Genomic DNA, 27453 nt, shown 5'->3' with positions numbered 1-27453 from the left:
TGTTTAAGATTTTTGCCCTATTGTTCAAGTAAACAGCTGAGTTTGAAAATTGAAATGAAATACATGAACAGTAAGAATAATTAATAAGTTCGAAAATAGGTACAACAGTTACAGTTGAAATATCATTATTAAGTTTTATGGTGATAATAATGTTGTTCGACTAACACATTTATTCTTTAAACTAGATTGTATTTAATAATTATTTGCATTTTTTCCCACGTTTTATTCATTAAAAGTGATTAATTCTTACACAGTTGAAAATTCAAATGTAACGTAATCATTAAAAAAAAAAATTTCCAATACAAATTTTACAATTTGTTTTCAACTTCAGAAATTCCATTTCCATCCATCTGTACACATGCCACATTTATATCAAAAATAATTTTTCCATTAAGTTTTGTTTTACTGATCAAAAAAAATTCCTATTGTCCATATTTTCTTGCTTCTCAATTACATTCATTATTTTAAAGTTTTGATGTGAAAAAATTCAAAATTGATATACTTTTCTAACAGGTTTTTTTGTAATAGAAATGTTTACATCCTGGCTTAAAGACTGAGAATTAATATTATTTGATTATGTTTTAGACTTAGGTGCGCCCCCCCCCCACAGCAAAAATTATAAATGCACTCAATCTTAGACTAAACACAATTTTTTGAAAAATATATTATATGAGACAAGAACACTGTGAAGAGATAATCGGGAATTTATAGTCATTCATTTTATTTTTAATTTATAATCATTCATTTTATTCTAATTTATAAAAATTTATAGATTTTAATTTAAATTATTTTTATATGAATTAGCAAAGAATTAATAATCGCGATGAAAAGGCGAAATTTAGAAAAGTACATTGCTACTGAGTAACAACATTGAATTCATCTATAGTAGAGTGCACTACCATTCTGAATGAAGGGCTACGTTCCAAGTATTTGAATAGATTAGATAGAATTTTAATGTAAACATAAGTGTTTTACACACAGCTCTTTTCATCAGTCACTAAGTGATAAATTTCTATTAAATTAAATTCTTTTAAATAATTATAATTCTTTTTTATTATCTTAATTCATTCAACTAATTCTTTCTTTTTTATCAGTTAGCTTTGTAATATATTTGCATAAAATTAAATTCTCTTAAGCATTAACAACTGAAGAAAACCAAAATAATACTCTCATAAATAAAAATATTTCCTTTTTATCAAAAATAAATGAATAAATAGATAGATTTATCGAAAAATATAAAAATGGGGAAAAAGTGAATGTTTTATATCACATCAAGTAACATAAAAGTATAATTTAAAATCAATTAACTGTAATGTTCTTGAATGAAAGTGAAAAATAAAGAGATAAATATTTTTTGAGAACATAACTGCAAAGTAAATATTTTAAGTAAAGAAATCGTATGGGGTAATTTAAATTTTAAAATAAATTTTTTAAAAAAAAACGCGCATAATTGCTCAAAATAAGATTTAATATTAATTTAGGATTAAGTTCTATATATTCTTAACCTTAGGACATTGCTAATTAGTGAATTATAAGAGACTTCATGAATATTAAATCATAAAAGTTTTTTCTTCTTATTTTTTTAAACTACCAAAAATTAGAAATTAAGCTCAAAAAATTAAAAACGCATTAAATCCTACAGTCGAATTTTGCGTTTTGTAATAATGTTATTGTATTGAAAAAATCAAAAAAGGGAAATAATGGCTATTTTAAAAGAAAAAAAAAAGATTGTAAAATAATATGCTGGATGGACGATGAAATCGGCACATCAAAATTAATGATTAAAATGCCTCGAAAGTTGCAAGTCGTTTTATTGCCGGATTAAAAATAACAGGATTTTTGAAACCCTGTGGAGAAGCCTAGCAATAACAGTTGAAAGAACAATAAAAAATCTCTTAGATTTTTGATGAATTTGGCACAAATCAAGTGCATATTCGCGATTTAGTGTCGTGTTAATATATATTAAAAGTATGGTATTTTCAAAACCATGAGAAAATGCGTATTGCCGAAAACAAGCAATGGAAAAATAGCCTGTTTTTACGATAAGACTGACATAAATAACGTACTTCAAAAGAGATTATTACTTGCCCGATTTGAAAGTCTCGAGCCGTTATAATATTGCATTTAAGAGATCGGACAAGAAGCATTTGGAAATCCGACTCAGGGGGGTGGGGTAGCTCTTGAAAATTTTACTTCCGATAAAACGCGATCGAAAATAACTTGAATTAACTTTGAAATGGACTGAAATAAAAAGCTTTAAAAGCATTACTAAAATTCGAAATTCACGCATTAATTCTGCCGAGGTAAAATTATCGGGATTTTAAAAACTATGAAAATTTGTAGTAAAAAACAACGAAAAGAGCTATAAAAAAACTACAATGATTTAGATTTGGCGCGTTCAAAGACTCATTTGCAATTTAAAATTCCTAATCTTTTTTTCTTCTTTATTTTTTTCTTCCTTTTTTGTGAAAAAAATGTAGGAGTTTTTATTTTATTCATGTTTTTATTTTATTTATATGTTTAAGAAAGACCGCAGGCCGCAGAAGGCTCATCAATATAGATGAAATTTATTACTTCTGGAATCGTGCGTCCTTTAAACCTCGTGTATTCTCCCCCCCCCCGCACCGCGGTGGTAGATGAGGTGTTATTAGTTAAAATAATGATTATTTAAGAACATTTGTTATTTTATTTCATTTACTGAAGTGTGTATTTGCATAAAACAAAAACGGTGGTTTATTTTTTTAAAGATTTGACAGCTGCAAAGAAAATGCCATTTAGAATGCTTTAGAACATACAAGAGCATTTCATGTACTTTTATTTCTTCTTCTTTTTTAAATTCTCTTTGGCGCCTGGGGTCCCAGGCAATCAGGGGGGGGGGATTAGCTCTTGAAAATTTGAGTTCCAATTAATTGTATTAAAACAAAAATCTACGAAGAAACACATTGCCTTGTAAATCTTTTAAAATAAATATATTATACTGAATAAATAGTATATATTTTTTTCTTTTTTCAAATTGTGATACTCAAAAAGTGACCGGAAACCAAATTCTCTACATTTCAATGAGGTGTTTAGGCACTCAACTTTCATTTCCTTTTCAATTTGCTCCCCTCTTTTCCTTTGATTGTTCGCACTTCCAAAAACATCATGAAGTCCCAGGGGCGCCCTTGGGCAAGTAAAAGGAACACGGACCATAAATTTTACTAGTCTAAAAGGCTATTTATAGAAAAGCGTGTCTAATTAAAAGAGTTTTACTCGATTGGTTTCTGTTAGTTGATTTAAGACTGTTGGCATCGTTTTTAGCTATAATCTACATCCATGTTAGATTATGGGAGAAGTAATTTTCACTTTTTCTCAAAAACTTATTACCGTCTGACATCTTAATATACGTATCATATTAAAAGATCTCATTAAAACTTAATTACCTAATGTTTCAAATTATTTTAAATTGTTATTATTAATTTTTAGAGCAATATCCATGATGTGTTTATGAAGTTATTTTTTTAGCTATTCATGAACTTGAAAAAAAGGCTATTTATAGTCTAAAAGGCTATTTATAGAAAAGCGTGTCTAATTAAAAGAGTTTTATTCGATTGGTTTCTGTTAGTTGATTTAAGACTGTTGGCATCGTTTTTAGCTATAATCTACATCCATGTTAGTTTATGGGAGAAGTAATTTTCACTTTTTCTCAAAAACTTATTACCGTCTGACATCTTAATATACGTATCATATTAAAAGATCTCATTAAAACTTAATCACCTAATGTTTCAAATTATTTTAAATTGTTATTATAAATTTTTAGAGCAATATCCATGATGTGTTTATGAAGCTATTTTTTTAGCTATTCATGAACTTGAAAAAAAAAAAACATAACACAAAAAAACATAAATACATAATTGATTTCTGTTGCCTACAATAAGAAAAAAAAAAACTTCTGTGACTGAAAATTACCACATGAGCACTTAGGGTGCCTTGGGTGAAGTAACTTTGGGATATCTAATTTATAGTTTTAAAATCAACTAAAATACATTCAATTCTAGAGCATAGCAAATTTTTTTGATATCAAATATAGACAAAAATTTTAAAAACATCCCTAGAGATTTCTGATAGAAATTATTTGTGAAAAACATTTTTAGAAGGGGAATAAAAAAAATCTGAAATCAATTCTTTAGCTATACTATATAGAAATTTCTAGCTAGAACTTATAATAGTCTAGCTATATTAAGTTCTAGTTATAACAGTTATAACTCAGATTCGCTGATTATTATAAAAAATGGGGACTTTAATGAGATATTTAATTCTTTTGCAGTGTTATTTTATGTATTTTTATGAAATATTTTCTTTAACATTTCTTGCAACGTAAATCATTTTAACGATAAATTTTACAATATAATAATTACTTATTTTAGTTTGGGCATTTTAATTTATCGTTTTAGTTATGTTCTAATATATTAAATGACATTAAAAATATTAAATAATGCATGAGATAATTTTAAACTATTTTGTAATAATATATTGATCAATATTTTACTTTATTCTAAATTTAATATTTGTTTTAGTTTAATTTTTATGAAATTTATTTTGCTTATAAAGTTTACTTTAGCTATAGAACGAATAGTTCAAAATTCTCAATCATGTATAAAAAAAACTACTCTTGACGTTTACTTATTCACACTTTTTGCTTCGCTATATAGGGGCTATCTGAAGACATTAGATACATTTTTCGATCTAGTTTTTCATGCTTAATTGCATGAGATAAAATTCAAGTGTGTGGCATAATTGGTTTTAAAGCTGTAAGAAGTTTCTTTTAAATAAATATAATTTATATAAGAAAACGCATTTTAAATTTTAAATATTAGTCCATTAGAATAAGCAAGAAAAAATGCATTGGGAACAATATTTATAATTAAATACGATTAGGAATAAGCAATGTAAAATGCATGAATAGAAACTTAAAACCCTCTATTCGATTTCTGTTACATATCTCATTCTATTCAACACACATAGGAGGGGACATCCTTTTTTTTTTCTTAGAAAACTGTTAGTTTATTTTAAGTATTTATGCATAAACGTATGCATACGCATTCATATTTGTATATCTATACACATGTATACATATTTATGGATACGTAATATGTTTACGAACGTAATATGTATACGTATGTATATTTATATGTAAATGTGTTTATAAAACTTAAAGTAGACAAACAGTTTTCTAGAAACAAAAAGTGTGTAAAAATTTCTAAAAAAAAAAGGTCGATAGATAATGCCCTTTTACAATTAATATTTTCGGAGATATCAATAGTTCCTTCTCAATGTAAATATTTTTTAACTTTTAAATAACTATTTTTTAAAATAATTTAAAATCAAAGATCAGGAACAGATAAATTCTAAGAAAGTAAAAGCGAAACGAATGACGCCAACCGTTACCAAAAATTCTAATTAAATAGCATTACATAAGCTGAAACGTAATTTGCCTTTTTCAGGCAGACACTGCAATTGTCTATCCATCGACGTTGATCATTTATGTTTTGACGTATAATGCGGTTTTCGGAATTTTATGTTATGCAATATTTAATTTAATTATGAGCATACGATTATTTTAAGAAATTTCATATTTAAAAATTTTTATAGTATTTAATTTTTTAATATTTTAGAATTTATACAAGCAGAAATTCAAATTTGAACCATTCGAATTCGTGGCTTCAAAAATTCATCATTTTACAGCTAATATTTTCACGTTCAAAGCAAATAAAAAAATAAATTTAGATTTAAAATAACTCTTATAAAACTTATTTCCGCATCAATAACACTTTCAGAATATTCCTGATATATTTCACTAAAATGGGCAAATTTTCCTATTTTACTATACCCTTGTTTCTCTACGGGGGCGGCGGGAGTATGCTGAGGGGCAGGGAACTTGTTTTGGGCTGTAGGGGGGCGTTGGATATGTTATGGGCTGTAGGGGGGCAATGAGCATGGTTAGTCATTCAAATTTAGTTTTAAAACTCCCAAATAAAATTATTAAATTAAGATTAATTTAATAAGTAAAATAAATCTTAAATTAATATTAAATGAAAAAATAAGAATATTCGATACATCATTTACACCAGCAATAAGACGAACTTGTACGACACCTTTTCTCCGTTTCGAAACAGTATTGCACAGCGCATGAGTCATTTATTTTTGCCTCTGACTTTTTCAAACCATTTGGCGTATTTGATTTGATCAGTATTTCTTATGATCGTTTTCATTCACTCCTTTCAGTTTTTTCCCAGGTTTCAATTCGATTTCATTATTTCTTTGGCCAGGTACGAGTGTGAATTAGTTTTTCATAGTATATTATTCATTAATTTTAAGAAATAGTTTTTTTTTTTTTCATCGTTTGCATTTTGTTGCCGCCAACAATGTCATTTAACAAAAAGAAGTGTCGTCAATACAATGCCACTTACTGGAAGTTTGGATTTGTTTAATCACCGTCGAACTCTCAACTACCTATGTGTTTACTTTGTAACAAAGTTTTATCGAATGAGGCTATGAAACCCTCTCGTTTGCAGGAGCATTTGCAAAAAATTCACCCTGACAAACAGAATAAAGACTTGTCATTTTTCAAGAACATCAAGGACAAGTTTCTGAAGGCACCTTCTGTCTCGGGCTTACTAGCAACCTCGTCCCAAAAATGCGACGATGGTCTGATAGCCTCTTATAATATATCAAAATTAATTGCCAAATCTGGGAAAGCTCATACCATAGGCGAAGAGTTGATACTTCCATCTATTAAGGAAGTCTTAGAAACAGTTTTACATCATCCAGCCGCATCTAATGTAATAAAAAATATCCCATTAAGCAACGATACAGTGCGGCCACGAATTGATGAGATGGCGGAAGACGTTGAGGATTCCTTATGCAAACTTTTGATATCGAATGAATTTTCCCTGCAAGTTGATGAATCAACTTTGCCAAGTAATGAGGCTTTATTGTTGGCGTATGTCCGGTTTGTTGAGGAAGGAGAATTTTTTCTAGATAGGCTCTTTGCACGAAGCTTGATTATAGATACCAAAGGAGAATGTATTTTTAACACTGTCAAAGATTATTTTAAAGAGAAAAACATTACTTTTACGAATATTATGTCTGTTGCCACTGATGGAGCTCCAGCAATGGTGGGTTTATCGCCTTTTTGAAGAGGGAGGTACCAGATATTTTAGCTGTTCACTGCGTGATTCACAGACAGCATTTAGTTGGAAAAAATCTCAGTGACCGCTTGCATCAGTCACTGCAATACGTTATCTCTGCTGTGAACAAAATTCGCAGTAATGCTCTAAACGATCGATTATTCAGACAGCTATGACCTGTCTCAATAGGTTTTGAAATCTTTTCGACTCTGTGCTTGAGTTCCTGGAAGACAAAGATGTAGCTCTGAGAGACAGATTGCTAGAATTTAAGATAGACGTTGCCTACATGACGGATTTATTTGCAAAATTTAATGGTGTTAATTTAAAATTTCAAGGCAACGAACTCAATTTGATCACTTCAAAATCAGTTATTTCTGCCTTTCTAAAAAAACTCATTTTGTGGAAGCAGAATTTTGGTGTTGAAGAATGAGTTTAGCCAATTTCCGATCTTATCGGATCTTAAAAAGAATGGTGAAATTTCCTCTGGTGATATACAGGAATATTGTCAACATCTTGAGTCTTTTTACATGGGCTTTTCTAATCGTTTTAAAGATGTGTTGACCCTGGAAGTCCCTCAATGGGTTATGAACCCTTACGTGAATATTGAAACAGCAGAGGTTCATATTCAGGAGGAATTGGTCGAACTTTCAAGTTATGAAACTTTGAAAGCTAGCTTCCAGAATGGTGATCGTCTCACAGAATTTTGGCTTCAAGATAACATAAGTCGTCTCTACCCTGGATTGTGCTGTGACGGATCTAGTCACAAAAAAGAGAAATCGACTCGAAATCGTGCAACAAGGGGACTTGCGCCTTCACCTCACTGAAAATATTGAACCGAATGTTAAGAAACTAGCTCTGAACCATCAAGCAAAATCATCCCACTGACATAGTTGCTTGATTGCTTGGTTGATACCACGTTTCAGTGTAAAAAATTATTTTTGATGTTTTTTTAATTATCTAATTAAGTTTAAATAACTCTTTTTAGCATAGATTTCTTTGTTTGTTTTCTCATTACCGTATTTATTTTGATTATAATAAATAGATTACCTGTCGGGAGAAAAGTATCGAGTTAACGTTCACACTATTTTTTTAAAAAAAACCAAACAATGTTAACGCGTAAGAATATTGCTTAAAAATGTTACCTCTTATAATTCAGCTCACCCTATGCTCCAAATAACTGAATTTTCACAAAAGGGGCGTTTAAACTTTTTTTTTTGCTCCTTATGGGGGCGGCAGCGTTAAAAAGGTTGAGAACCTATGTACTATACCATAGTTTATTGCTTTTGACATGAAGAAGAGTTAGATATTCCTCTATGGGCTGTCGCGCCACTGAGTTCAGTTTTTAGTACATCGTGTAACATATCATGTAAACAAGAAAAAGAAAAAAAACCGAGAGCAATATTATTTTTTACCAGATAACGGCCTAATTGCGAGGGCATTATGGTCATGGATATAGATCCATAATGTTCGTTGCGACTCAGTCTTCATATTTCCCTTCTACAAAACAAGCATGAATTTAATGATGGAGCCTAAGTGGAGTAATAGTTATTTAAAAAAGCAGTTAATAAGTAAAATTATATGCAATTTTTTAAGTAATAGTAATTATTGAAAAATAATAGAGTATTAGTTAATCACAATTTAATTAAAAAGCAATAGTTAGTAGTTATTTAAAATTTTTATAGAAATATTTAAGGTTGTCAGGAAAAAAGGAGAATGTAATACATTATAAAACATCCCTTTCTGTGACCTTGCTTTTTATTGATCATAAAATGAAAATAGTGGAGATAATGATCATGAGAGTAATAATTTTCTCGCTTTTTCGCTGCATTAATTTGAATTTATTCAACCCCTAACTGAAAATACTGTGGAATGACTCTTCCAGGTGACAATACTGAATACAAGCAATATCTTTGCTGTGCAATCAATATTTTGCTTACACCATAATTAACAAGCATTTTAGCTGACTAATTTATTGTGCTTATTCACATACTTTAAAAGAGCTAAATAAAATAATTTTCTTAATACAGTTTCAATAAACGTTTTTTCATTATATAAACATTGCTGTTCTATATTTAAATTTGCAGATTTCATTTACAATCGGAATTTTAAATTACATTTGAACAAACCAGTTATTAAAGAATAATAATGAAATTGAAAAAAAATATTTTGCTGGAACTTTCCAAAGATATCATTTAATTTTGTAAGCAATACAAAATAGATAACAAAAGAAACACAGAAATGCAAAAGAGATAATATTCCACGGCAGATAACAGTCAGGTGAAGAGTAGAAGGTTAAACCCTTTGACGCAGAATTTTCATTCAAAATATTTTTTATTATTTCGTAATAATTAAAGTCAAAATAAGTAAAAAACTTAATATTTTGAATTATAATAATTTATGGTTATGAAATAGAGAAAACTAAATGTAGATAAGGATACAAGTGTCCATTGCGAAGCATGGACTGACGGCGCACTTCCAAACAATGCCTTTCCAAATTTGCACTTATTTGTAATCATTTAAACATAAGGGAACATAAGTAATTCAACACGTAAATTTCTTTAATTTTCAAAATTAATTATTGATAAATTTTTGAATGTAAATAAAAAAACATTTTTTCAAACTACTTTTTTTTGGATTTTAATAGAAATATAATTCCGATAATCTAACAGATTTTTTTAGTAACCATTAGACGGTTTCTTATGTATTTAAAAAATAAAAAAACCATGTTTCTATTAGTAATTAAACTGTCTGAAAAAATATATAAAAGGGACGTCGCTCTTTCTTTTAAACTGTGTACATCTTTGACGACAAATGAAGAATCATAACTTAAAAAGTGTATTTAAAAACCAACAAAAAATATATTTATAACAAGATAACATACTAGCAATTAAGTAGCAAAAGATTAGCTGTAAGCATCTATTAGTAAAGTCTTTATAAGGGAACATAAGTAAAGTCTGGATCGGCGAGGCAGCGCAGCTGTTCGACTGTCGTCATTGATTTGTTCAGAGGCGTTTTTATGTTTTTCGGGGCCCTGGGCCTGTCGTTATTTGGGAGTCCTTTATGATTAATTTTAGTATAAAAATTTTTTAGCTTAAATCATTTTTAAAAAATTATTTTACTTTAAGGTTGAAAAACAAATACATTATTATAAAAGTGTTAATACATAATTAGTATTGAAAGTTTAAGGTAACAGTACTTTTCATGGTTTTTGAGAGTCTTCTGTCACATCATTAAAATTCATTTCCTGCCAGACATCATATTCAATGCTCATGATTGACAAATAATTAAATCTTTTTTAAATCAAAAAAAAAAGAAAAAAAGAAGTGTATGAAGAAGAAAATATAAAGGGATAATAGCTCAATGCCCTGAAACCTTTTGTTTTCGAAGCACTACTCAAGTATTTCGTTCAAGCACTTTTTTCACATTGAAAATGAAAATTTAAAAACTAATTGTACTACTGAACTCCAAATTATCTTTTTCAGTTAAAAGTAGAGAGAGTGAGAAAGAGAAGCTAGATGATTTTTCGTGGGAAAATTAAAAAAAAAAAAAAAAAAAAAAAATGAAGAATTTGAATCAAGATTGAAGCTTTAATTTTTTATAAAGGATAGGTTGGGATAGAACTTTTGTTGCTTACAATACAAAATTACTTCAGAATTTTCTTACAAAAACTAGTTTTTCATTCACCTGTTATACCATCTATTTACATGGAAGTATTTGTTTAAAATTTTTTTTTAGTGTTTCAGTCTCATAATTCCTTCATTATTATTCTTTGAATTTACACTAGGGAGAATTTCATTTAACAATAATAATAATATATTTTCTAAGCAAACAATGTCATCGTAAAGGAATTTTTTTTATTTAATAATAATATATTTATTAGTAGCTATGAATTTTGATTTCATAAATGAATTTTTGCAATATAAATTTAGAATTATCGTTAATATTTTTTTATTCGCTAAATTTAAAAATTTTAAATTTATAATTACATATTCATAATAATTATTTTAATTGTACAAATAATAATTTTGTATTATTTTTATATAAAAGAAAAATATCAATTTACTAATTTCGTTTTTTAAACTTGCTTCTCAAAAAACAGGTGTGGTCAATACATTTAAGAAAACAAGTATTATTAGAAACACATAATTCAAATTTTCTGTCATATAAAAATTTTAATTTTTTAAAAATAAAAAGAAACATAAAGTATGTTCTAGTATGTATGTATAGAAAGAAACATTTGTATTGTTCTACTGTTGTTGGCTGGCATACAAAAATCCCCTTTCCAAGAATTGTATAGCTGGTGCAGTAATTGAGTAAAACAAACCACCCCTTTAGAAATCAAGTTTCGAGTCCCCTTCTACAAGAACGTATTAATTCAATCATTTGCCACATGCCTTGGGCCAGGCCCATCCTTAAAAACGGCTCTGGATTTGTTAATAATGACGGAAAGTGGCGTCGGCTGGCATCACTACAGCTTCGCCAGCGCCAAAGGGTTAATGATTTCTCTCTTGATGGGGAATTAGGGAAACAGAGAGCATCTCTGAACTATCCATATTTCAAGCAAGAACCATATTTCAAGTTTCAATATTATATGTGCAGTTGATTTTTATATATATAAAAAAATAATAAATAAATAAAACGTTATAATATAAAATTTTTTTAACAGTTTGAAATACGTTTTACTGTTAAAGTTACAATGAGTACTATAGATAATGAAAAGAGTAAGCAAAACATTTATCCAAAGTTCCTAAATCAGATTTTTTTCTCAGTTTGCATTATTATAATAGTAAAAAGTAAAATTATGGAAATAAAATCACTATAGACTATTTTAAGAAATTTTTTTCGTGACTCATCGAATTTCAGTAGAAGAAAGAATGCAAAAAAAAAAAAAAAAAAAAAAAAAAAAACGGAAAAATAATAATTATAATAATGAATAAATAATAAATGAAAGTACTACGTGCAACATCAAATGTTTTCAATTGGAGAAAATTGTGAAATATTTTCTTAAATAAAATAAACAAAGGTTTTAACTCTGCGATGAATATTTATGATACACTGATGTGAAACAAACATTTGCTGTGGGTGGACTAATTCTCATGCATGTTAATTAAAAAAGTATAACAAACATAAAGAATAATTTTATTAATAAAAGGTTCATTTTCCAGTTAATGATCCTTTACATCATTATCTATTAATTTTATAACCAAAAGATAATATGCTAGTGCTTTTATTAATGAAAAATCATAGCAAAAATCTAAGGACAGAAACATGTGAAATGAGACATCTTAAAAATTTAGATACAAAAAGTACGAGAAATCATTCTTATATCCTTGCTAAGTGTTCCGAAAGGAGTAAGAGGGAAAAACGGAGAGAAAAAAAAAAGAAGAAAAAACTATTCCCACTAATTTAGGAGCATCCGTCAAACATCCCCTCCCCTCCCACTAGATTTGACAGTCCAGACAAAAAGTAAAATTCCAATGTATCTCAGTGCCATCTTTTGGTGATATACGTCTCCACTAACTAAAAAGAAACTATTATTATTTATTTTAAATAACTGGTGCAGCCATCTATTAACAGAATAAAAAATATATAATCCACACTAGCAAAGACTCTGTTTTATGATTTAATTCAACTAAATCTTTATATTGTAACATATTTTGTTATCAACTGAATGAAAGAGTATAAAAACAAAATATGAAATGAAATTGATAAATTTGAGTAAAAAACAAATGCATTATGAAGATTGAAACATTTTTAAGTACTTGAATTAAAATTTCAAATGTCTCTTAAGAAGTTATATTTTTAGATTAAGGTAAAATTAAAAGGTATTTTTTTTTCAATATTTATTTGGATTTTTTGTTTTCGGAATGCTTTTAGTAATAAAGAATGGGAACGTCACCTTAATTGTAATAGCAATAAAAAAAATTGAAGTTTGAAGTAAAAATTTTAAAGACATCAATTTGCATATTTTAAAGTTTTATGAAGTAAAATTAATGAAAAAAAAACCCCTATATTTTTATATATAAATATTTAATTTCAAACGAATTTTTGGGAATAAGAAATAAACTCTGAAAATTTAATGTTTTTTATAAGAAAATAAAGTATTTTTTTATAACAGTGAGTAGAAGTTCATTATTGCTTTGATGAAATGTTTTTTTTATTTATTTTTCTTATGTCATTTATGGCAATCTTATGAATATTCTATTGAGTCAATGAGTGAACAAAAGGGAACACAGTATTATGAGTAGTAAATATATTTTATTCTATATATTTATTGCTGCCTTTTCTCTATATATTATTAAATGCTCGTTAAATACTATTACAAAGGATTGCATAAACATATTTAAATTTAAAAATCATTCTCTATTCGGGTTTCCTCTGGTAATCCACCAGTCATTGCACATTTTGACATCAAATAAAGATTTTCGTTAGTCAAATAATATAAAGAAATGATCATTAAACTCTTAAGGAGGTATAAATTTCTAGTGAAAAGGCAGATAATAAATATTTTGAATAAAGTATAGTCACATACCCTTTATGTAATGCTTGATTAGTTTTGGATAAATTTGAAGTAGTCACATTTTTGAAATGCCATTTCTCGCCATTTTCTATCGCGTAGTCATCTGACTAGGAAGGACAGGGAGGAGGCGTTACTCATTATGATTAGTATACTGCGCATGCTTGAAAACATGCCTTGAGGGATCATCCTGTTTCCTGAGGATTCACAGGCATCCTCACGCTATACACTACCTTAAATTTAGTAGGAATAACACGACCTGAGACGTTGTTGTTGTTGTTACTTTACGTCGCACTAGAGCTGCACAATGGGCTATTGACGACGGTCTGGGAAACATCCCGGAGGATGATCCGAAGAGATGCCATCACAATTTTGATCCTCTGCGGAAGGGATGGCACCCCCGCTTCGGTAGCCCAACGACCTGCACGCGAAGTCGAGCACTTTACGGTAGCACAGTTTAACGAGGACCAATACCGCACACCCTCGGTCCCTACGCAGACTGATCCAAGTGGTCACCCACCCGCACACTGACAGTAGTCAGTGATGCTTGACTTCGGTGATCTGCTGGGAACCGTGTCTTAACGATCAGTCCACTGCGGGACCCCTGAGACGTAGGCTGTAGTATACCCAATTATTTCCTAGGTGCCGCTAAATGTTACCAGGAGATTATCACATGATAACCATTAAAACATTCCTGTTTTGAACATTTGCATCATTTACAACATTTTACATCAAATAAATGCTTATCAATAAGACCAAAATAAAAAAAAATTTAAGAAGAAGTATATTCTTAAATTTTCATAAGTATCATAGTAAAATGACAAGTTATTAATTTTATTATATTAATTTTTCCTAATCAAATTTACAGCTAATCTAAAAATTTACAGCTTTTTATTACTTAACCTTGTTCAAATTTCAACTATTCTCATTCCTGTTTTCCTCATAATTTTTTTTTTTTCAAAATTTTTTTCTCTATGCTTTCCACTGTTTCAAACGCAGTATTTTTTAAACTTCAATCCTTTTCTAAAGTTTCAATTCTATCTTTCTTTCAGAACTTTAACTTCTGCTTCTATTTTGTAGCATTTTATTTTTATTTTATAACTGTCGTTGAACAGTCGATCCAATTTTTGGGTTTACGACTTCTAATGTTCAGCTCCGTAGCCTTGAAATTTTGAACCCAATCCAGAAGACAAGGGAACTCCTGGATCAAGTATTGGGAGAAATTTTGCCTTCGTGGAGGACTTTTTGATGGAACTAACCCCCATTTGTGCTTCATGGAGAGGAGGAACTCTAGAACCTCCCAAGGTTAGCCTGACGGCAAAGGGACTCTAACCCGTGAACCGTCTACCACTGAGGATATTTCAGATCGGCACTGTGGTCGGTGCAAGCCTGAGCTATCACTGCTCAATTTGCAGCATTTATCACAATTTGATGAACTTTTCATTCATGGTATTTAAATAGCTTTGATTTGGGGTTAGAGTCTTTAATTTGTCCAATGCACGAGCCAATACTTTGAGTTTATTCAAATTTTTTTTCACCGAGAAGAACCTGTTTTTAAAGAGGAAAGTTTACTCTCGTTGTACCGAGAAGAAATTTAACTTTGCAGTAGATTTTAATATCTTTCTAATTGGCAATCCAAGCATTCGATTTCTCATATCATCTTCATTCAAGAAATGCTTAACCGCATATTCATACATATTTATATTAACTGGGCCATTTCCTTTGCAACATTGAATCCATTCTTTACATAGTTGTTCATTTACTTTAATGAGCTCGTGGAAAATTATATTTTTTCCCTTTTGTGTTTCTACCAGAATTATTGCTAATTACAATCTCGCAAACTGGCAGTTCGTTAATAGTTCTAATTTTTTTTTTTTAATTCATTGCGAAAAACTGAGGAAAATTATTATATAAAATAAGGAATATCTTGGAATATGTCACAAAAAGGAATGCTGGTTAGACCGAACGCTCCGTTCTTGAATTTAAATTTTAAGCTTTACACGGCCGTGACCTTATTATGGCAGGAACAACAAAAGGTTTGGGTTATTTTGCATCCCATCAGCAAAGCACATAGAAGGAAAACGTCAAAATTTATGCTGAAACGTGATGGGCCTCATGTGGTTTCATCTTCAGTATTTTTTGAAATTGCGAGATTGGGTGGACAATCCTGACACGCCTGTTGGAGCATGTAACATTTCAGGATTAAAATCATTTCTTGACTCCCCCCGTTGCACCTCTGAAAAAGAGAGGTCAACCAAGAAAAAGTGATGAAAATGCGATACGTTTATTAATAAAATTGTTAACAGAGGGGAGTTGGTAATGAATAGTTCAGGGGTGATTTATGACGCAAAGTGAAAAATCTTGAAAATTTCATGTTACATATAACATAATCTGAAATATGATTCATAACTAAATTATCTACCAACGAAAAAAAAATCACGCTTTTATAGTAGCCACTTTAAGAAAATTCTTAGTCCTTACGGGAATTACAATATTGCTTTTTGAAATCACGTGAATACGAATATCGCGATATTGGATTTTAATATCACTTAAATATGAATCATAATATTGAATTTTAAAATAGAGAGAATAAATGTCGCGATATTCGATTTTAAGATTGCGTGAATGCGAATCGCTATGTATGACATGGAGATTGCGTGATTCGAATTGCAATGCGTAGCTTTTAAATCCCGTATAAATACGAAAATCGATGTTTAATATTGCAAACTCGGGAATACAAATCGCAAAATTGGATTTTGAACTCGCATGCATACGAATTGCGATACTGGATTTCTAAACCGAGACAATACGAATCGCGAAATTGATTTTATAAACTCTTAAATGCAAATCGCGATACTGAACTTTTAAATTGCGTGAATACGAATCGCAACGTGCAACTTTTAAATTAGGTAAATGCGGAAATTAACGTTTGATACTTAAAATCACGTAAATAAGAATTGCGATAATAACGGATTCTGGGGCAGTTCTAATTATTCAAATGGCGAAGATCTAATGTTAGATTGATGAGTAAATCATCATCAATTGCATTTTATCAAATAAATCATTTTCTATCTGCATATAAGTCGTCACAATTATTTCAATTCTTATGTTAAATTGTAAAATGAAGTAGCAAGAGAAAAAGCAACAAAATTATCAAGTTTAAGTAAACTTTTTTAGCATGGCTAATTTTTTAGATAATTTTTAATTTTCATGTTTAAAATGGTATTTTATATAATTTAACCAAAATGTGAGTTGATTTCTAATTTTCATTTTTTAATAAATTTAAGTATTCTGTCACAAAATCTAACTTGTTGATTAAAAAAAAAATTCTCTCACACTTTGAAAATAATGATTTTAAAATTATGCCTCGGTTTAAAAAAAAAAATCATGTTTTAAAATGGAAAAATCATGTTTAATGGTTTGAAGTTTATACACATTAAAAAGAAAAGAATCAGAGAGAAAAACTTTAAAATTCTTTATTTATTTACAAAAAACATTAATCTCCTCTAAATAAAATAATAATAAAAAAGAAAATCAAAGCACCCTTTTAATAAAGGGTGCTTTGATTTTCTTTTTTATTATTATTACCAATATTAGTCGGGGGAAATGCGAATTTTTTTCTTATCCTTCCAGAACAATAAAAGAGTCATTCTCATTGAAAAGGTATAAATAGACTAAAAAATTTTCTTGAATTAAAGTAATTAAAAAAGTGATAAAAATTACATAAATGCCTTTATTTATTTTTTATATGCCCTTATAATAATGGTCAAGTTTTCTATTTTATTTTTTACAAGATTTAAAATATTTTAAATTCTGCCTTTTCCACGGAGGAGATGTAATAGTCAACGGAGGATACATTTTATGTTATAAAATATCAATGAAGACTAATATATTAATTATTGGGTACAACTGAAATGAGTTTAACATTAATAAGTAAATAATTAAATATTTCATTATTGGAGATGGAGCTACTTCCGATTAATCATGCTGCTATGAAAGGAAACATCCATTTTTAACCTAGGTGTACAATTTTTAAGTAACTCTTACTGAATATTAATAAATTAAAATGTAAAGATTATTGAAATAAAAATTGATTGTTGAGGGTACTCTTTTATGCAAGTTAAACATACTGTCATCCAAATAACATTTTTGTTTCTTCTTGTTATTGTTTCTTTTTTCCCTGGGCACAATCGGCTTGCCCTATCAATTTACTAGAAATTTAAGTACATTTAATCACGATTTTTCTGTTAAATGTTTTTCTGATACAGATTTTAAAGTTTCTTACTCTTTTTTTTATTTTTACTTTCTTCAAACAATATAGGGTTTTCTTTTAATTTCTGTCTAGCTTGTCTCATACTAAGTTTTTTCTGTTCCCTTCTCTTTTGCATTTGAACATTTGATTGCTTTCTTTCTTTACATTTTGCCATTTTTTTCCTAAAATTTGAAGCGAAAAAATTTTTTAAACATCACAGAAATTATTTAGAAAAATTTCCAATATTTACTTAGAGATTTAATTAATAAGAAAAAGTTAAATTTAATTGATTTTCTTTAAAAATACAAACAAATTAACACATTTGTTCCATTTTAAAAAATATCAATTAAAAGAAAATAGTTTTTTAATTATTAAAATTTTATTAAGGGTATCTAACACATTGTCTCTTCCATTGACTGTGTCTTCTCCTCCGTGGACTTGTTATGTCCACGGAGGAGACAAAAACTAGTTCTTGAACTTTACTGATTTTTAATTTTAAAGTTACAAAAATGGGGCAGTTCTTTTTATTAAATATACTATTTTTGCAATTTAAAATTCATCTATCAAAAGTAAAATAATTTTCTCTTACCTTCTTTATGATGTCCACGGAGTATACGGTGAGAACTTTGCCAAACCCCAGTTGAACACAACAATCCAAAACTGACACCAAAGAGAACAAAAACAACTGATAGTTAACATTACAAAATGGAATGGTTACCTTTCCCAGCAGCTGTCTTATAGGGATTTTGCACATGCATTTTTTATTGCATATTTACCGAACTATATTAATTGTCCTTGGAGGGAGATTTAATTTCTGATGGACAAAGTTTACTAGTCATTTATTTTATAAAAATAAATTTAAAAAAAAAAAATAAATTTAAAAAAAAAAAATATTAAATAAAAAGTTACTATAAACATTTAACTAGGTAAAACTACAAAAATCATTAAAATGATATTTAAATTGTTTAACAGTCATTAAAAATTTTCTTTTGTGTCACAGATGTAGGGACGTCCACGGAGGGGATTTTGAAGTTATGTTTATTAAAAAATAAGAATGAAATATTCAATACATTTAGCTGAAATGCATATGATTTGTTAGTTAGAACTTTACGAAAAATGATGAAGAAAAATATTATGAAATCTGCTGTATTTCCTAATATTTATTACTAAGGGACTTAAAAAATCACCTTTTTGTGAGAATGACCCAAAAGAATTTAATCAGAAAACAAATTAAAAAATTTAACATTTCCAAATCTAATTCGAATTATAAAAAATGACCAGATTATGGCATTCTTGCTCTTTGACATGATAAATTTAAAATTGGCATCCTTTACTTGGAAATATGAGGGTTGTCATATCCTACTTATTACCAAAAGTTATGATGACCCTTAATTGTCTAATTTGAATCAGAAACAATCAGGGCTCGAAAAATCGCCCGTCCTCCGCAGTTAAAAATTCCCCGCGCAGAACGAATTTCTCAAATCTGACGTCCGCGCGGACGGCCATTTTCCCGTTAATGTTCGTGATACATTTTCAGTTTTTGTTATCTTACAAGAGTCTAGCGCCTCACTTCTAAAATGACCCTCTAATCAAGAAATACAACAACATACTGTGTATGATGGAATTGATGTTTTCTCTGTCTGGGAGTACTGCAGCAATTGAAAGGGGCATTTCAGCAATGAATTTACAAAAAAACACATTACGTACCGTACAAGAAGCGTTAAACGCAATTATGAACATCTACCTAAATGCAAAACCCCTTTCAGATTTCTGTGCAGAAACCTCTGTTAATCATTGGCTTGATTGTGCAACTGGCAAACGTCATATTTGATTCATCTAAAAAAACGCAGTACCCTTGGATAAATTGACATTCCAGATAACTTGACTTTTGTCATTTAAATAATTTCATAAAATAAATACTAAGTTACTATTAGTAACCTAGTATTTCTCCTATTACTGTATAATGTAATCCTAGTAACTACTAATTCATTGTGCAATTTATATAAATATTTGTAATAAATAGGAGAAAATTATGCTTTTATTTATTTAGAAGTTACGGGTTAGTTTCAAATGGGGACGGGTACATTGTTGGACATGCCGTCCTCGGGGACGGGTAAAATTCCTGAGTTTTTTCGAGCCCTGTAAACAATATATTTAAATAGTGAAATATGCAGGCATTAGGCTTAAAATGAATACTATGGTTTGCTTTCAAACAAAAAGGATTTAATAATTTAGAAGTGAGCAAGCCTAACGCTTAGACGATAATCAGTAAATCACTATTTCTTGCATTTCTAAGTCCCATGATATTAAATATCAGCTCTGCCCAACTGAATTACAAATTAAAAGAAATTGGTACCTTACCACAAACAACTTTCAATTTGTACTTAAAAGTAGTTGCCAAATTTGCAGACAGTTAAAATATTTTACTATGAAACTTGTTACATTAAGTGAGATTTCTTACTAAAATAAAAATAATTGTGAACAGGTTTATTTATCAGGTTGTACTATCTTTATGAACATAATATTACACTTGTAAACAGATTACACTATCATTTAAACATTATATGAATAAACTTACTCAGTAGTATGAACAGAACAGTGAGCACAAAATTCCTTTATAAACTCAAAGAATTAACAACAAGAATTAGGACTCTTACTAGTATGAACATGAAAATGCTTAGACAGACAACTACTGTGTGAAAAATTCTTATTACATATACTACAAGAATAAGGCTTCTCACCAGTGTGAACACGATTGTGTCTAGTCAGCAGACCTCTTTGTGAAAAACTCTTGTTACATATGCTACATGAATGAGGCTTCTCACCAGTATGAACATAAACATGTGAAGTCAGATTACCTGTGCTTGAAAAACTTATGTTACATATACTACAAGAATAAGGCTTCTCACCAGTGTGAACACGATTGTGTCTAGTCAAGTCACTTCTGTAGGAAAAACTCTTATTGCATATGCTACAAGAATGAGGCTTCACACCAGTATGAACATGACTGTGTCTAGTCAGTTCACTTCTGTCTGAAAAACTCATATTACACATACTACAGAAAAAAGGTTTCTCACCAGTGTGAACACGATTGTGTCTAGTCAGCTGACCTCTTTGAGAAAAACTCTTGTTACATATGCTACAAGAATAAGGCTTCTCACCAGTGTGAACACGATTGTGTCTAGTCAAGTCACTTCTGTAGGAAAAACTCTTATTGCATATGCTACAAGAATGAGGCTTCACACCAGTATGAACATGACTGTGTCTAGTCAGTTCACTTCTGTCTGAATAACTCATATTACACATACTACAGAAAAAAGGTTTCTCACCAGTGTGAACACGATTGTGTCTAGTCAGCAGACCTCTTTGTGAAAAACTCTTGTTACATATGCCACAAGAATAAGGCTTCTCACCAGTGTGAACACGATTGTTTTCAAATTTAGACACAAACTGAGGAAATAACTTTAAAACTAAAGTTTTAAATGCATAGTCATGAGTACAAGGAAATTCTAAATAATACTTGCAATGACAATGTCTCTCTTCAGATTTATAATGAAGATTCCCTAATGTATGAAGATAATTGTGCCATATAAACAAGATCTGTAACAGGTATAGAGTTTATAGAAATCAAGCTTTTAAATTTTTTAAAAACACTTTTTTCCATTTTATGCTTTGAATTATTTTTCTTCATACATTGCCATTGCCAATGTCTTTTCGACAAAACTTGTGTAAGTAAAGCTTGTTTTGCTTTGAGCTTTGATCGTGTAAACAAACATCCAAGAACTTGGTCCAACTTCTTGCACGATAGTAGAGCATGTTCTACTTTCCATCCAAGTTTTTTCTCCCTTAACCAATCAGCGTCTTAGGTTTTGTGACGTCAACAATCAGGCAGCAAATTATGTCATCTTCTTGTAGGTTTTCATATATATTTTAGTCCAAATAAATTGATCTGTTGCGGTTTATTTGTGTTATTATGATTTTATTTGAATTTATTTAGGAATTTTAAACTTATGTAAGTATTATTTTATAATGTTGAATATGAACAATGCGCGTGCGCAAGTTTTTCTTTCAACGAATCAGCGGCATTCAAGAACTTGGATAGTGTCAACGAATCATCCAATTTCTTGGACAGAGAAATCCGTCCAATTTCTCGGATTCAAGAAATTGGATCGTGTAAACAGGCCTTAACTTAGTGCAAAAAAACTAAAATCAATGAATATAATTTGTCATGTATTTTATCTTCAGTGTAAATGCGCCTTGCAACGACTCAACTCAACCTTTTGTTATTCGCGATCGCAACACTCGAATACGCCATCTGGGGAGAGACCGGTTTCATGCCTTTAGCCCTTCTCCCTTCCCTCTCCTGCTCTTTTCAGTTGTATAGGAATGTACTACGATATTTTCCCTTTTCCTAATATTTTTCCTTTTTATTCAATAAAAATATTTTTTAAAATTTCCGTGATACTTTTCTTTAGAACTATGTTTAATGCAGTTTTCAGTTCCATATAGTTTTCCAACTTAAAAGATTTTAATCTATATGAAAATCAAGAGAGAAACTAACGTACTTCCTTCCTCTATGACTTTCCACACGCTAATGGGGAAAGCATGTGAAGTGTTGCTATAGGTAGAGCGTTCTGCTCGACGCCGCCTGCAGCCCATTTCGATCGCCAATCCCGCGCTAGTTAGTTGTTGTTCAACCAAAAAACGTAACAAGATGTAAACCTCACCTTCTCCCTAATAAAATATGATTTACCTTGATTCTTGTATATAATAATTTGGCGACGAGGATAAAAGAATAATAATGACGGAACTCAATCAATTAATTACAACTCTTCAAGAATTTGTTCAATCAGTAAAATCAACACCAGAATCGAAACGAAGCCCAAAAGATGTCATCGCTACTCGAAACTTATCATTCGATCCTTTTGATGCCGCTGTCGAATTCTTTGTTTGATTGTTATTCTCAAAGACTTGAAAATTATTTCAAATTAAAAGGGCTGTCAGCAGATGATCCAGAAACAGAAGAATTAAAGGTACTCGTATTAATTAACTGTCTTGGCTCACGACAATACCAGCTGCTTTCGAGTCTTACTGCACCGGATATTCCCTCAACAAAAACATTTCAAGAACTGCTATTGCTTTTAAAGAAGCATCTATCGCCGAAACCGAATGATCTTACCGAACAACACAAATTTTTTTCTAAGACATCAACATCAAGGTGAGTCGATTTCTACTTTCGTTTCTTCATTGAAAGATTTAACAAAAAATGCTGAATTCAAATCTGAATGTAATTCTAATAACTGTTCTAAATCTATGTTAAACTTATTATTACGATCACAATTTATCAGAGGTTTAGCTGATGCCGATATTCGAGAAAAATTATTGCAACAAGGTGATGCTACATTTGATAAAACTATTGAAATTGCCTTAGCAATTGAAGCTGCTAAAATCGAAAATAAAGAAGTTTATAAGAGTAAGTATCCTAATTTCATTAACAAAATATCAAGTGGCTATATATAAAAAAAAAAATTCAACAGTAATTTTCGAAATTCCGAAAACGAAAGTAAACCTCAAAACAGAAGTAGATCAAAATCGCCTATGAAAAATAAAAGCAGTATTAACTTAAAAGAACTTGGATTAAAGGGATTATGTTTACATTGTGGAAAAAAAATCATAAAACTCAAGATTGGTTTCTTAAAAATAAATTACGATGTAAATCTTGCATGAAACGAGATCATTTAGCTAACGTGTGTATATCAAAACAGTTCAGAAATAGATTTAGAAATCGAAATTTAAATCAAATAACGGATGATTCTAATGAACTGAGTACTAACGTAAATCAAATTTATGATGTATTTTTGAACGATTTCAATCATGATGACAAAATGTATGTTCCAGTTAAATTGAATAGCATTGAACATCGCTTCGAATGCGATTCCGGAAGTAAGGTTAGCATAGTAAATAATGACGAATTCAAAAAATTATGTCTGAATGTTCCGATAAAAAAAAACGAATGTATCTTTTAGAAGTTATACGGGACAAATTTTTAAGCCTCTTGGTGTTGCTCAGATTAAAGTATCAAATCAAAATAAATCTAGCTTTGTATGTTGTTTCGATAAAGAAAAATTCTATATTAGGGCGTGATTGGATTAGAAACTTGAATATTAATTTAAATGATCTTCACATTATTTCTGCACAAAATACAAGTATTAAACCCAGCATTTCTTGTACTGATTTTTCTAAACAGAAAATTATTGATTCTTTTTCTGATGTGTTTGAACCTAAAATTGGTTGCATTTCTGATTATACTTGTGCACTAAAGCTAATTCCAGATGCAAAACCCATTTTTATTAAACCACGTACTGTACCGTATGCTTTAAAATCAAAAGTAGAACAAGAATTAGATAAATTAGAAGCTGAAGGTGTAATAGAAAAAATAGACGTATCAGAATGGGGTACACCCCTATAGTCTGTTCAACGAGAACTGATAGCGAAAGTAAACAAAGCGGCGTGCTATTTGGCGCAATACAGCTGTCTACTTGGCGCCGGAATAATGACAAATAGCGCCTATCAGACAAGCAAAAACTCTTATTTTTAGAGGGTTGTTTGTATCGCCGTGGTGTCTTTTTGCAGGCGTTTCATGAGTAATATGGAAAATAAAGCGATGGATTTAAGTCCTCCTAAAAAACGACAGAAGAAATCTTACATAAGTAAAGCTGAGAAAGAAATAATATTGAACATTTATAAAACAGAAGTGCATTCAAAACCAGATGTTCCAATCATTGATGTGGCTGACCATGCGGCTTCTGCAGCGGGAATTAGCACAGCTTCTGTTTTCAGAATTATCAAAGAATGTAAAAAGGATGGTATATTACATTCACCGAAGAGGACTAAACCTCGTAAAACCTTTTTGGATGACATTGACGATTTCGACAAAAATGCTGTAAGAAGAAAAGTTCATGATTTTTTCCGCCGTAACGAAATTCCGACAATAAACAAAGTTCTCAAAGCTGTGAACGATGATTCTGATTTACCAAACTTTAAAAGAACGACATTTTATTCCCTGTTAAAAAAATTAGGCTTCAAACATCAAAAACGAGGACGGAACAGCTCACTCATTGAAAAAGAAAAAATAATTTTGTGGAGGCGAAGATATTTAAGAACAATTAACAAAATGAGACAAGAAGGAAGAAAAATTTATTACATGGATGAGACATGGTTGAATGCTGGACACACGCAAGACAAAGTGTGGAATGATACTTCCATTATCTCGTCAAAACAGGCATTTTTATCTGGTCTTTCTACAGGATTAAAATCGCTTTCTGGCAAAGGTGAGAGACTTATTATTACTCACATTGGTAGCGACGCGGGCTTTTTAAAGGAAGGACTTCTACTTTTTAAATCAAACAAAAACAAGGATTACCATAAGGATATGAATGCAGCGTGTTTCGAAGAATGGTTCGAGAAAATTCTACCCTTTTTTAGAGCCGAACTTTGTCGTTGTGATGGACAATGCACCATATCACTCTCGTAAAGAAGAAAAAATTCCTAACGCATCACCGACTAAGCAAGTAATTAAAGATTGGCTAAAATCTAAAAACATTGTTAGTGATGAAGAAGGTATGCTAAAAACAGAACTACTGGATATAGTGAAAGCTCATAAGCGCAGATATGACAAATTCGCGGTGGATGAACTTGCTAGACGTAATAATATAATGATTTTAAGGCTTCCCCCCTATCACGCTGAATTAAATCCAATTGAGCTGATTTGGGCCCAAATGAAAGGTTCAGTGGCCAAAGAAAACAAAACTTTCAAGTTATCGGAAGTAGAGGGATTGTGCATGAAAAGTTTAAATGAAATTGGAGTTGAAAAGTGGAAAAATTGCGTAGAGCACACTCAGAAAATCAAAAAAGAGATGTGGGATTTGGACGAAACCATCGAAAACACTGTTAATTCTGTAGTAATAAATATCAATTCAAACGACGAGGATTCTACAAGTTCTGAGAGTGAATCCTGAGATAAGTACCTAGTTTCATTTTTACTTTTTAATGATATAATTATTCGTTATTATCCATGATTAATTGATCGATTAATACAGTAATTCTTAAAATTGTGTTCTTTTCTGAGTAGTTTAATTTAATTATTTTCGTTTTCGGTACAGTTGTTAATTAATTACAGAAATTCAAATGTTACGTAAAATTAAATAATTTTGACACTTGATTCTATTTTTTCAAAAACCTATTGAATTCGAGGTTTACAAACTGCTTTTTTTTATGCGTTAAGTGGGTATATTTTTCTTAACAAAAGATTTCGTGAGACATGTAAAAAAGTTTCAAGTTTCTTTTAGTGTAATTATTTTCGTAATACTTCCCTTAGAAAAATAAAGATAATTAACAATTTAAAAATACAAATAAATGCAGTTCCTTCTAATATATTTTTAAATCAATCGGTGAAACATAAAACTATTTTAAATATTATTTAACTTCTAATAAATTTTAAAAAAATTGTAATTATGAAAATAAAAGAGTATTTTTTTTAACATTTTTTAACATAACTTTCAATTCTATACGACTTTTACTATGGAATTATAAAAGTTATGTTTTTCATAGATATTTATGCAAAATATATTAAAACTAATTTAATCAAAACAGATATATTAAAACTATTCTTAAAATAAAATTATGTATTTACTGAAACACTTAGAAACGTATTTTTATGAAAATATTTTAATTTTGCATTTTCTTATCTAATTTTAAGGTATCAAAAACCAAACATCGTTTTTGTTTTTCTATAAAAGCGAAAGCTCTGTCGATTCAAATGAAATCGCCCATTCAGCGAAGAAACCGTTAAAGTGGCAAACGTTGGCGATCAAACAGCAACCCTTTCGTTTACTTCCACTCTAAGTTCTCGTTGAGCAGACTATAGTAGTTGTCCCCAAGCATGATGGCACAGTTCGTATTTGCGCAGATTTTAAAGTTACAATCAATAATCAGCTTCAAAATGCCAGACACCCAATTCCTAGAATTGAGGACATTTTCAATAAATTACGTGATGGGAAATATTTCTGTACGCTCGATATCCACAAAGTATATTTACATTTGAAAGTCGATGAAGAAAGTGCAAAATATCAGACTCTTTCTACTCATAGAGGTACATACTTAGCAAAAAGATTATTTTTCGGAATAAAAACTGCACCAAATGAATTCCATAAATTTATTGATCAGTTTGTCCAAGATTTGGATGGAACTATTGCCTACTTTGATGATATTATCCTCCGAGGAAAAGATAAACAAGATTGCCAGCAACGTTTAATTAAGGTATTAGAAAAGTTACGGGATCATAATTTGCATCTTAACCTTAACAAATGTAGATTTTTCGAGGAAAAAGTTCAGTATTTGGGACATGTTATCAGTTCTGCTGGACTGCACAAATCACCTGATAAAATTCAAGCTATATTCGAAACATCTCGACCAAACTCCGTTGATGATATTCGTAAATTCATTGGACTTTTCAT

The 27453-nt window shown here is 29.9% G+C and overlaps 1 protein-coding gene across 1 annotated transcript in view; it reads right to left on the bottom strand.

The window, feature by feature from the left end:
- LOC107443221 (uncharacterized) overlaps positions 1-21770 on the bottom strand; it is an 89861-nt gene extending 68091 nt beyond the window's left edge. The window contains exon 1 of the mRNA XM_071177384.2: positions 20680-21770. Coding sequence (XP_071033485.2) covers positions 20680-21244 — 565 coding nt within the window. The 5' untranslated portion in view covers positions 21245-21770. The remainder of the gene's footprint in view (positions 1-20679) is intronic.
- Positions 21771-27453: the final 5683 nt, after the last annotated feature.

This window comes from Parasteatoda tepidariorum, chromosome 2 (genome assembly GCF_982258835.1).
Source record: "Parasteatoda tepidariorum strain Cologne lab strain chromosome 2, Ptep-v5.0, whole genome shotgun sequence".
Taxonomy (NCBI): Eukaryota; Metazoa; Arthropoda; class Arachnida; order Araneae; family Theridiidae; genus Parasteatoda; species Parasteatoda tepidariorum.
Note: the sequence above shows the minus strand (reverse complement) of the source record. Positions and strands in the feature narration are given on the sequence as shown.